We start from the raw sequence: 12,301 nt of genomic DNA, 5'->3' as shown, positions 1-12,301 counted from the left end.
TCTTGCCATTCCAAGCACAAAGAAATCACTGCAGAATCCACTGGTTGACATAGTCCATCTTATAATCTCCATTTGATGTTTTTTCTTTTCAAGGCAGAAAAGTGCTATGGTCTCAGATTGAAAATGAGGCAATTAATTCAACTTATGAAGATCAAACCATTTTATTCAAATCCCACAGAAGAGATAGGGAGAAAGGAAAAAAATTATTAAGGCTCTTGGAAATTTAATTTTCTTGATGTTTTTTATTAGTGAAAAAATTTTAGAAATATAACTTTTTTTTTCCTAAAACCAAATGATTGCAGAGTAAGTGTATTTGAATTATGTTTGGTGATGTACATTAAAGTAAAACTACTGTTTCTTGTATAAAGTTTAACTTTGGTTCTAATGAGCTGAGACCGACTCTTCAAAACTAGGGGAAGTACTAAGAAGCAAAAAACTTCAAAATAAAAATCTTGAAAAAAATTACAAGATCTAGTCAAGAAGAAATCCTGAAATTTTGCCTACTGAAATTTTACATCTATTGACTGCTTTTGACTCTTTATAATAAATTTATATCTATTTATCCTTTTTGTTACTTTCCCCATTAAAGCCTATTTAATAATGTAACTAGAGTCTGTGAGTGGAGTGTTATGTAATGAGCATTAGAATTTGAAGCAGTCATAGCCTTGATACAAAGAGATGAAACTCTCAAATATAAGTGGTAAGTAGAGGGGCAATTAATAAAACTCTGGATATAGTAGAAGGGGGACCATGGGGCCAGTGGAGTAGCCTGAGGTTAGTAAAAGTGGGACTGTCCACATATTCAAAGAACAAAGGACATGAAAAGAAGATGTCACTAGGTTCTGGAAGAAATGAGTCTTATTAGCAGCCATTGTTGGCAGAGCAATGATCTTCAATTAGAACACTGTTAGCCTCAGCTACCCCTCAAAAACTGAGTCAAGGAAATAAGTCAGATGAGCCCTGGCAATAATCTCCCTTTATTCTTTCTCTCCACTTACATTGCCAGAGCTATTGGGCTTGGGACCTTTGATGGATTTTATGTAAGTTCTAAAGGCTGGAGAAATGGGCAAAGAAGAGTACAAAATGGATTTGGAGAAGGAAATGAAATGTCTGGAATAGTCAATTCTCATTTTCCCTATCAACTTCTACTCTTGTTCCTCATGTGAATGAAAAATGAAGCTTACAATACAAGAGAAGCCTAAAATCCTATTTGATGTCATTTTACAGCCCTGCAATATAAAACTAAAATATTAGCCACCACCAATAATCTGTGAGAAGGGCAGAGAGAGAAAATACATGATTATGGAACAAAGTATTGTTGTTTATCACTTTTAAAGGAGCTCTCTTCCACTATAGATTCTGTTTACTTTATTGACTGGCATGTCTTGATTGCATGAAATTTTTCTGTCTGGGATACCCCAGATCTCCATTTCTGAATGCTCTGATTCCTAGGGGATCTTTTTGAAATTGGGTTATTAACTTAGGTAATAGCTTGTTTTCACTGGGTTATTAACTTAGTGCTTGACTAGGACTATTGGGAAAGGAGTTCTGAGAGATGTCCTATTGCATTCCCAGAGTTCTTAGTATTGTGTAGTGCTCTTTCTGCTGCATTAAGCAAATCCCCCCTCTTACTGAATTCCCACCATCCCTGGCAGTATAGCAACTTTGTGTATTACATACTGGTGTAGGGGTAGAAAGAACTTCACATTGCTAGATGTCAATCTCTTCTTTCAATGAACCAGAAAATTACTCTGGTTCTTGATGAAAATGTTATTTATTTGGGCATTAAGATCTTCAGACTTATCAAGTCCAAGACCTTGGAGACAGGAAAGCTTTTTGAGTTTTTTACATGCAAAAATAAGATGAGCTTCTTGCACTTGGAACTGGAAGCATGAATTATCTGTAGCATATCTCTGAAGTGTTATTGGAACTGTGTTTCCTCTATAGCAGAGATGACACTGTATGTAAAGACTCTTCAGAAAGTTCATGGAAAATGTGTACAATGAAAAAAAAACTATTTGTGGTTCTCAATTTTGATACCCAAAAGAAACTTACTCTTATTTCCTTTTTCCACAAGCATAAAAAGCACCATTGTATTTAGCTTTCAACATATGCCTTATGCTTAAAACTTCTGGAACGAACAGCGACTTTCAAGGTGTTACTTCTTCGCTTAGACCCTATCTAGTCCTTCTTCATGAAATGGTGTAATTATATCCAATTGGTTTGCTTCCACGAAGAAGCAAGTGATAAATTCCATGAATTCTGTGTATTGAACTCTTTGTTTTCCCCTTTTCTTTGCTGAAGAATGGTTTGGGATCAGGGTTTAAAGAAGACTGTGGGCTATATATCAGGTGTAAGTTTAGTTTGTGAATGATGCAGCTAGCAGATTTAGTGAAGGCAGGCAAAAAATGTATCATCTATATCTATCTTTGTAAGTCCAAAGAATATCTCCCAATGATAGGAGGAATTTAGTCTAATAATTCTGATGCTATATGCTTCTTGAGGACTGAAAATCAGTCTTAGCTTTTAACAGGCTAAGCCTTCTTTAGAGCTGGAAACTAGATCACCCTTGGCAGAGGAAATTAATACTGAACCCATAAATAGCTCCCCTTCCCACTACCTTATGCCCTTTATTCTATAGTAAGTGTAAAACCAGATATTCCATCGGGAATTCTGACCACTTGGAGGATTTGCTTTTCTTGCTGTAAGAATCATTGTAAGATTTTACAGTTGACCATACTGTATATGATGACATACTTGCAGATCTATACACAGTTGATTGATTGCAGGGGATTCTCCATGAAGAATCTTTACTATATGAGGTAAAATAGAAGAAACATTGGTATTGGATACCTTGGCAATCTGAATCACCTGCTGTTGCAATTTACTTGTGTCTTCAAAAGCAATGCGGACCTGTTCTTGCATGTACGACTCAGTACAGACTGCTAATGTGAACATTTGATTTTGGGTTCTGAATTTAGTTCAAGGGGGATATGATCCCACAATCATGAGCAAACTGTGGGCAGAAGACAAGTTTCTGCAGCGATTCATGAGCAAGAAAGAAAATACTCCTGAAAAAGAATAGTGGAAAAAGAGAAAATGGTTTTATTCCCAAATCCTAGGGTTTCTACACAGCACTTAACCAGCGCTTGCCACAGGGCTCCTTGTAGGATATCTGTCAGAGAGTCTTCCTATTTTATTGGGTTCTGCTATAAGAAACAAATGGAAAAGCTTGCAACATTGGCCTGGGCTTCACAGAGTTCTTCCGTGTCCTGTGCTTCACTTGGAAATATAACACATCTGAGGGCAATTCAAGTCCTGTTTCCTCCATGCTTTAGAAAATATTGGGACTGGCACTGTGGCATAGTAGGTGAAGCCTTTCTCTGTAGAGAACTGGCATCCTTCTGGCACTGTTTCCTATCCCAGCAGTTCTATTTCTGACCCAACTCCCTGTTTATGGCCTAGGAACACACACAGGATAGCTCAAGTCTTGCGGCTATTGCATCCACCTGGGGGAACCTGAAAGAGACTGGCTCACAGCTCCAGATCAGGCCATCTCCAGCTATTGCAGTCATTTGAGGACTGAACCGGCAGAGAAAAGATGCCTCTCTCTGCCTCTACTCTGTAACTCTGCATTTCACATAAAAAAATAAAATGTATTTATTATTAAGAGGAGTGTGGCAAAGAGGAATGAAGGGGAAGGTAGAAAGAGAAAAGAGGTGGTTTTGTGAGGGCACACATCTTCCCCTGGTTGACCTTCCACCAGACCTGTAAAGCCCATGAGGCTGAATCTGGGAGCCTTGAACTCCAGCCAGTTATCCAAGATGTTACCTCTGCCTCTTAAAAAGAATAAAAAGGCGGGGTCAGGAGCCAGAGCCAGGAGTCAAACCCAGGTATGTCAATGTGGAAAACAGGTGCCCTAATTAGTTTTTTAACTGCTGGGAAGTATCCCTGATCTCATACTTTGAATCTACAAAACCAGAATTTAAACATTTAATGGTCATTTCTAGCACTAATGGTTGATTCAGTTAGGTTCTGATAGGAAATAGTTTGCCAATTTAGACAATAGAAATTAGAATCATTTAAGAAGATTTAATTATAAAGTATAGTAGAGCATAGGAGAACACAGGTGGTACCAAGCACCAGAAATAGTAAAGTTGTTACCAAGCCTGGTCCCAAAGGACATGAAGAAGCAGCAGTTATCAGGAAAAGTTGTCTCCGGAGGAACTGTGGCCTTGATTGGAATATCATGGAGAGTTTGAGGGGAGATGACATAGAGATATCCCAGGAATAACTACCCTGGCTTCCCTTAACTTCCTGTCCCTCACATCCTGCCAGGGCTCCCCAGTAGTCAATCTCAAGTGGAAGTCAGGGAACAAAGAACCTGAAGATGTGGTCTGTTCAGAAGTCTTCAGAGAGAGAGCAGAGCAGAGAGGCATGTGGGAGGGACAAATGGGAGCCACTTTTGCAGCTCTGAAGCCTGATTCCCGGAGGCTCCTTGCTGACTTGTGCATGCCAACAGGATGGAAATTGCATTTAGAGTTAGGCCCTCATGAAATAGATGCCCAGTGCATAATTAAAAGTAGAATCTGAGTGCTTGCTCTGTTACTTTGAGTAAGTCATTTATAGCCTTGGATTGTCATTTTCTATATCTGTAAAATAGGATGCCAGTGCTATCTGGTTTTTATGTCTGAATGTGTTTTAAAAGTCTAAAGAAGGTTAAGAAGCTAACATCTGAAATTGCTTTATAAACTGTGGAATGCTAGGTACATGTATAATATTGCTTTATAGCTTTTAGATTGTTTTCCTTTTTTTTAATACAACTATCTCCTTTAATAGAATCTATTAAGTTTTATTTCATATTGTTCCAGTGGGTTTTACTTTCATCTCTGGAACCTTATGTACTCTTCGAACTTTAGTACTTGGAGTTTCTTCAACAGTGGTTTCTGCATTTTAGTACATGTTAAATTCTTTATTTAGTGGAGAATTAAGTTTGTGATTATAAATAAAGTTGATAATGTGTCATTGTAAGAGTTAGAAGAAAAATGTGAAGGGAACTGGTGTAAGTGCCTAGTGGCTGGATTCTTGTCTTAATGTGTGCTGGGGCCTCATGTGGGGTCCAGTTTGTGTCCTGGCAACTCTACTTCCCATCCAGCTCCCTGCTTGAGGCCTCGAGGGCAGTGTAGCGTGGCCCAGGGCCTTTGGACCTTGAACAACTGTGTGGAAGAACAGGGAAAGGCTCCTGGCTCCTGGCTGTCATGGTCACTTGAATGAGGCAGCAGGTGGAGGATATTTCTCTTTGTCTCTCCTTCTCTCTGTAGATCTGATTTTCCAATGGCGAAAAAAAAATGAGAAAAGAAGGAGGAAGGGTGAGAGTAAAGAAGAGTGAATAGAGTAGGAAGTATAATATTCTTAAAACTGTATGTATAAAATAGATGAAGCTTTTTCCTTTTGTATAAATAAAAAATTTAAAAAGTGTATTTATGCTAAGCTCATGTATTCTTGGTGAATGTATCTGTTTCTTTTAAATTTCTTTGTGTACATATATGCATGTATAAATATTTATATATAAAACACATAAAATATACATTTGTATATATTTATATATAAAATATAAAATAACATATAAAGTATTGCTATATAATGCATATAATATTAAGTTTTTTTATATAACATATATTAACTAGATATACAGGTGTACACCTATTTGTTTATATATGTTTTATACACACATATATACTTATATGCATTTACATAAAATATATAAATGTGTATAACACAGTTGTGCATTTGTGTATGTAATATAAAATCTATGTATGTGCAAATAAATGTATATAAAACAAACATATATGTAAATATTTAAATATAGATATATAAAAACATAACTTTCCATCTTCCATCTGCTGGTTTATTTTCAAAAATGCTTACAATATCTAGGGCTGAGCCAGGCTGAAGGCAGGAGCTGAAAAATCCATTTCTCACTCGAGTAACAAGGGCATGACTATCTGGGCCATCCCTGCTACCTCCCTTCAGTAAAAAGTTGAAGATGGAAGCCAGAGCTGGTATTCAAACCCAATCCCTCTGATACGGCTGCAAGTGTCCCACGGAGTGTTTAAACTCCTAGAGCAAATGCCACCTTCTTTATTAACAAGTTTCTGTATCCACACCTTTCTAAAGCTCTTTGTAGATTTGCTTTTCTTCAGTAGTCTTAAGCAATAGGCTCTTGAATATATTCAAGGGCCACACATGATGATTATTTGTTACATACTTTTAGGCAGTTTTTGGTTTACTTTCTGTAATAACACTGTGGTCATATGCACCTTATGGGATGCAACTACGTTAATCATGAAGTACTTATTTATAAACACCATCCAGTTTAACAGGAGTTCTATGAAGTTGATGACATTTTTCTGCAGATAAGAAATCTGACGCTCAGACATGCAAAGTAATTTTCCTAAGGACTCAGAGCTATTATTTAAATTCAGGTCCACTTGATGCTGAGGCTTCTGCCAGTTAATTATTAAGTTAACTTGCATTCGGATGCTGCTTTTCTTTAATCTTGACCGCTCCCTTTATTTAAAGCTGTTTAAAATTGCAGTACTCTTATTTATTACATTGATTTATATGTTTGTGGAAATGGATTTTAAAAAATATTTGTTGGTTTACTTTGTTTATAGGAAAGACAGGAGGAGGAAGAGAGGGGGAGAAGCAGAGGAGGAGGGAGGGAAAGAGAGAGAGACAAAGAGATCTTCCAGCCTCTGGTTTACTTTTCAAATGCCGGGACCAGACCATAGCTGGGATTCCCACGGGGCGGCAGGGTCCAAGCACACAAGTCTTCACTTAGTGTGTCCCAGGCTGTGCATGGTCAGGAGGCTGGAGTCAGAAGTGGAGCCAGAACTTGAGGATAGGAGGTTGTACAGGGAATGCTGCTGTCTCACACAGTGTCTTAACTGCTACACCCAAAAGCTTTCCCTGTGTGTGGGCTTTATGTGCTTCTTTGCAGGTAATTTTCATCTTTTATTGGCTGTGATTTCTACTTCTTTTTGCCATTACTGGATTTTTCGTGGGCTGCTACTGTCCTAACAAGTCTCTCCCTCAACAAAATTCTAACATGTGCAATGTAACTTTTACCTGCCATGGGTGTTTCCTTTTGCCTTCTTACTAACAAAACATGAAGATGATGAGTGTGAAAGTTACGCGTCGTTCCTGATGCCTCCCTCAGTGCCCAGGGAAGCCCGAGTCACCTGGAATTAATCCCTGGGACTGAGCCCCTCTCTAGTTCAGGTCCTACCCAGAAACTGCTTGCCTTGCCTTCTTCACCTCACCAGCTGCCTATGCCTTCAAAGTCTGCCTATACTGCATTTCCCATCCTGATGCTTCTCATTTCATGCCTCTCCTCACCCCACCAGCCAACCCCATGGCTTTGTGATTTAGGTTTCTAAGAATTAAGATGTATGTTGGAGTGCGGGCTGGAAACAGTGTTGTAGCCTAGTGAGTTAAACTGACTCCTGTGGTGCTGGCATCCAAATAAGCACTGGTTAGGGCCTCTGCTGCCCCACTTTTTGTCCAGCTCCCTGCTAATGTACCTGTGAAGGCATTAGAAGATAGCCCAACTGTTTGGTCCCTGCTGCCATGTGGGAGACCTGGTTGGAGTTCCTGGTTCTTTTTTTTTTTTTTTTTTTTTTTTTAGCACAATCCAGCCCTGGCTATTGTGGTCATTTTGAAAGTGAGCCAGCCCTTGAAAGACTACTTTTTTTCTCTCTCTCCTTTCTCTTTTTCTGCCACTCGTTTCTGTAACTCAGCCAAATAAAGAGAAGTATATGCAGTGAAGAACTCGTTGTTGTGGTGCAGTGGGTTCTGATCGAGCTCTCTGCTGATCTGCCTGGGAAAACAGACGATAAACCAAGTCATTGGGCCTCCGCCACACATATGGGAGAACAGGATGGAGTTCTTGGCTCTTGGCTTCCTTTTGGCCATTTGAGAGTGTTAATAACTAAGGAGAGGAGAGCTCAGAGTCTGGCTGAAGATTCCATAGTAATGCTGGTTAGAGCCACACTACAACTTGGTTCTGGATTTTAGACTTCTGGTGTTGTCACTATCTAGAGTAACCTTTTATTTAGAATAACAGTGGCAACAAGCAATAAGTGAAACAATAAAGGAGAGATGATTGTTTTGTTAATCTACCTAGGAGAACTGGAATGTAACATCGTTTGTACACAGTCATTTGATTTCAGGTGACTTGTAATACTTGATCTGTCCCAAAATTATTAAAAAGTATAACTCTAATTCTAGCCAGTAGTCTCTTTTGGAACCTGAGGTCACAAAGCTATTATGAGACATGGTAGAGTCAATACTGTCTGTTTTTAGAGGTGAAGGAATCCAGCCAGATAGATCCCTTTCATTTCTCAAAGAGCTACAGGTGTTTGTATAGAGATTGAGTGTGTGCTATCATATCATCACAGCATGGCTTGTTATCTTTCCCTGAATCATCACAAGTAAATACACAAATGTGAGTAGGCAAAGCAAATTGGAAGATGAAGACTGATATTCTAATTCAAATAAGCTTATTAAGTGTGTCTAAATTTTACATAGCCTGGGTCATCTTTCTCGTGGCCCCCTTTGATCACCTTCAGTAGGACTGCTTTCTGATCTGGAGCAATTTTAATCCAAGGCATCCATTTGATGTGTACTGGATCATGACTGTTTATTAGGTTGTGCATTTAAGATAAATCTGTAAAGAATAAGATCACACTTAGAGGGAAATGAACTTTTTTTCTTTTGCAGATTGAATTGATTTCCTAAAAAAAAAAAAAAGGCACATTACATCAAATGTTTAGAGAAGGTTTTGAGTATTTTTTCTTTTTTTTAAGATTTCTTTACTTGAATGAGAGAAATTCATTGATTCCCCATGCCCTGACTCACTCCTTAAATGATTGCAGTGGCTGGAGCCAGAAGCCAGAAACCTGGAAATCCATCCATCCCAAGTTGATGTAAGGGTTTCAAGCAATTGGATAATCTTCTTTTGCTTTCCCGGCTACATTAGAAGAAAGCTGGATTGGAGACAGAACACTTGGGAATCAAACTTGTGCTCTGATGTGGGATGCTGACGTTGTAAGCGGTGGCTTATTCCACTAAGTCACATGAAAGGCCCTTAGAAGTATTCTTTTTTATTTGAGAAATGGGAAAGTTCTCTTTATGAATTGCCTTCAGATTTCCTTCTTTTATAAATTTTGAATAGTGAAACAGTGCTACTAAGAAAAACCCACTTACACCTATGAAGTCCTGAATAACCGCATCAAGCTTTCTGCGCTTCAACTTCCTAAAGTATAAAATAACAGAAGTGCTTATGTCATAGAGTATTCTAAATGAATTAAATATCAGCAGTGCTTAGAACAATGCCTAAGATGTGAAGTCGGGTAAGCCTTTGCTGTTATTTCAACAAGCATATTGATGAAATTGTTGACAATGACAATGTCTACTATAGCTAACAACCTCTTGCTCCTCCTGTATTAATGTAAGAATTTATTTGTTCCAAATGGCTTTGAGCTGTGTCTACAAACAAAAATATCTCTCAAGGATGAAAATTCACCACCAATGAAGCAGTAATGTCTTGCCAGATCTAAAATCAATTCTATAAGTGTTGATTCCTTATGTGTTTTGAGCAACAAAACAGTATTTGAAAAAAATATAGAGCCTCTTAGATTTTTGTTGTTTTTTTGGTATCCAGTGCCAAATTTAAAAAAGGTGAACATATACTGTCTTATTTATTTAACTCAAGCATGCCTCTTGAAGATACAAGGTGTTTTCCGCATCTTCCATAGCATTCAGCACACTGTTTTACAAATTGCAGATGTTTAATAAATATTGATTAGCCACTTAGATGTGAGGAAAGGAGAATTAAGAGGAAACGTTCTCCAGTTAACTACAAACTGCAAAAATTAATTCGCATCTTTTTCTACAGCTTCTGAAAAATTCTTTAGCTGACATTTTTCATTCCAGTTTATACAGTTTTGCCAGGCTTAGGGAAGTCTGAATTGCTACAATGTAGACTTTTCTATTTGTATTTATTTTTTCAAACTGTAAAGAGGTGTTAGTCACAACTCATGAAGTGTAAGTGAATAGTTGAAATTTAAAGTTTGAAGGGACCCTCTTATTAATAACCTAAACACCTGGTTGGTATTTGGGAGCGTTCCTGGGACAGAGTGGGAGCGTGCTAAGTAGTTGATGTGCAAATGAGTTGTTGAGTGTATTTTCTATTTCACAGTGGAAGAAATTGACTATGACAACATGCTGGGTCACACGGTGGGATGGAGTGAACTAGGATGAATGCTTTAGATGTTATCATGCTTTAATTGTGAATTTTGCATTTAAATAATAACAGAAAAACTTTAAACACAATCTTTCAACACCTATTGTGAAATATAAAATTCAATCTGCTATATTAGAGGAATTTAGTAGTACAAATGTGTTCCTCCAAGCCAGAAGGATTGTTTTAAGGGGAAACCACTGTGATAGCTCTGTGACACACAAGGTGTGTCAGTTGATTTGTTTCATTTCTCCTAACATCAGTTTTCTTTTCCCTATTACATAATATTAGTTTCCTATTCATTGTTTCTGTTGGAACAGAGTGTCTCTCTCAAGATGTAAATCCATATCTGACTTTTCTGAAACTTTTGGTCTCTTAAGAAAGGTGAGTTTTCATGTTGGTTGATTTTCTGCTATTTTACAGGATGGGAAAAGGGAGTCAAGCTCATGCACTTGTTTGAAGGGGCCCAAACTGTCAGAAATAGGAACAATTGCCTGGATGATCACACTCAGTGATGCCCTGCACAATTTCATCGATGGCCTGGCCATTGGGGCTTCCTGCACTCTGTCCCTTCTTCAGGGACTCAGCACTTCCATAGCCATCCTGTGCGAAGAGTTTCCCCATGAGTTAGGTGAGTGAAAGTGGATCTACTTGGTTTCAGTGGAATGAAACATTCCCAAATGCTACTCATGTGCCAAAATGAAGGACCCTTGGTGGGACATTGGTAATTATCTTTTTTTCGTCATTCCCAAATGAAGAACTCTTCATTTGATCTTTTCTTTTTCTTTTAGGGGACTTTGTGATCTTACTCAATGCAGGGATGAGCACTCGACAAGCCTTGTTATTCAATTTCCTCTCTGCGTGTTCCTGCTATGTTGGGCTAGCTTTTGGCATTTTGGTGGGCAACAATTTTGCTCCAAATATCATATTTGCACTTGCTGGGGGCATGTTCCTCTATATTTCTCTGGCAGATATGGTAAGTAATGTAAGCATTTTATTTTGTTTCAATTTAGAAATCGACATTTGGGTGGCCAAGGGCAGCCTTCTGCTTTCAGCAGTGTGAAAGTGCTTTCTGGTGTAATTGCAAGCGTTTCAGATGTCACCCTTGGATAGCTTCAACTAATACTGATTTGAAAGTGCCTCTCATTGATTTTCTACTCTATGATGTTATTGACAGAGGGAAAAATGCTTTGCTTTTACTGACTAGAGGTATCTTCTCATCTCTCATTTTGTCTTATGGCAAAATCTTATCTCCTATTGTGTTGTATTTCCCTGCTTTTGTGAAGATGTGATCTTTGAAAGGGAGAATGGCTTGTTAGAATAAAACATACTTTTTTGTTCTTCTGTAGTTCTCAACATGGCAGCCTAAAGTTGGCTCCAAGTGGTGATATTAACAGTAGTGGAGGCATTGGGTGCAGCAGTTAAGATGTTGCTGGGGATGCCTGAATTTGAGTCCTGAATTGGAGTCCTGGTTACTGTCCCATTCCTGCTTCTTTTAATGAAGCCAACAGGAGGCAGTGGTTAGTTCAAACAGTGAAGTCCCTGCACTGACATGAAAGATTTAGCTTGGTTTCCTGAGTCTTGGTTTGGTGTGGCTCAGTCTCAGCTCTTGTGAGCATTTGGGGAATGAACCAGCGGATAAGGGTCCTGTGTTCCTGTGTTTATTTTTCTCTCAAATTAAAACAAATAAAGCTTGGCTGTATTCATCTGGGATCAGTATAGATTTATATATTTTGTTTATATGGAGTCAATGTTTTTCCATATTTTGGTGTGTGTACGTGTTTATGTGAGTGTGTCTGTGTATAAGAAAAAATATCCTGTGTTTTTTCATGTGAAGCATAAATATCTTTAAAAAAATGCGAATGTGTTAGTATATGAAAATCAAAGAATATTTCTTTTGCCTTTGGAACATAGACAAGTTAATTTCCTGCTTCTGTGCTGTTAGTTTCAAATTACAGCTGTCTGGCTTGATTCATTATTCTGTGAAAACCTTTA

At 38.2% G+C, this 12,301-nt stretch overlaps 1 protein-coding gene across 1 annotated transcript in view; it reads left to right on the top strand.

Annotated features, from left to right (window-relative positions):
• The window catches only part of SLC39A8 (solute carrier family 39 member 8), a 66,457-nt gene that overhangs the window by 51,485 nt on the left and 2,671 nt on the right, over nucleotides 1–12,301 (top strand). Inside the window, exons 6-7 of the mRNA XM_040967272.1 lie at nucleotides 10,730–10,937; nucleotides 11,098–11,282. Of these exons, the coding sequence (XP_040823206.1) occupies nucleotides 10,730–10,937; nucleotides 11,098–11,282 (393 nt within the window). The remainder of the gene's footprint in view (nucleotides 1–10,729; nucleotides 10,938–11,097; nucleotides 11,283–12,301) is intronic.

Source organism: Ochotona curzoniae, unplaced genomic scaffold (genome assembly GCF_017591425.1).
Source record: "Ochotona curzoniae isolate NIBS_2020 unplaced genomic scaffold, NIBS_Ocur_1.0 scaffold_4506, whole genome shotgun sequence".
Classification (NCBI taxonomy): Eukaryota; Metazoa; Chordata; class Mammalia; order Lagomorpha; family Ochotonidae; genus Ochotona; species Ochotona curzoniae.
Note: the sequence above shows the minus strand (reverse complement) of the source record. Positions and strands in the feature narration are given on the sequence as shown.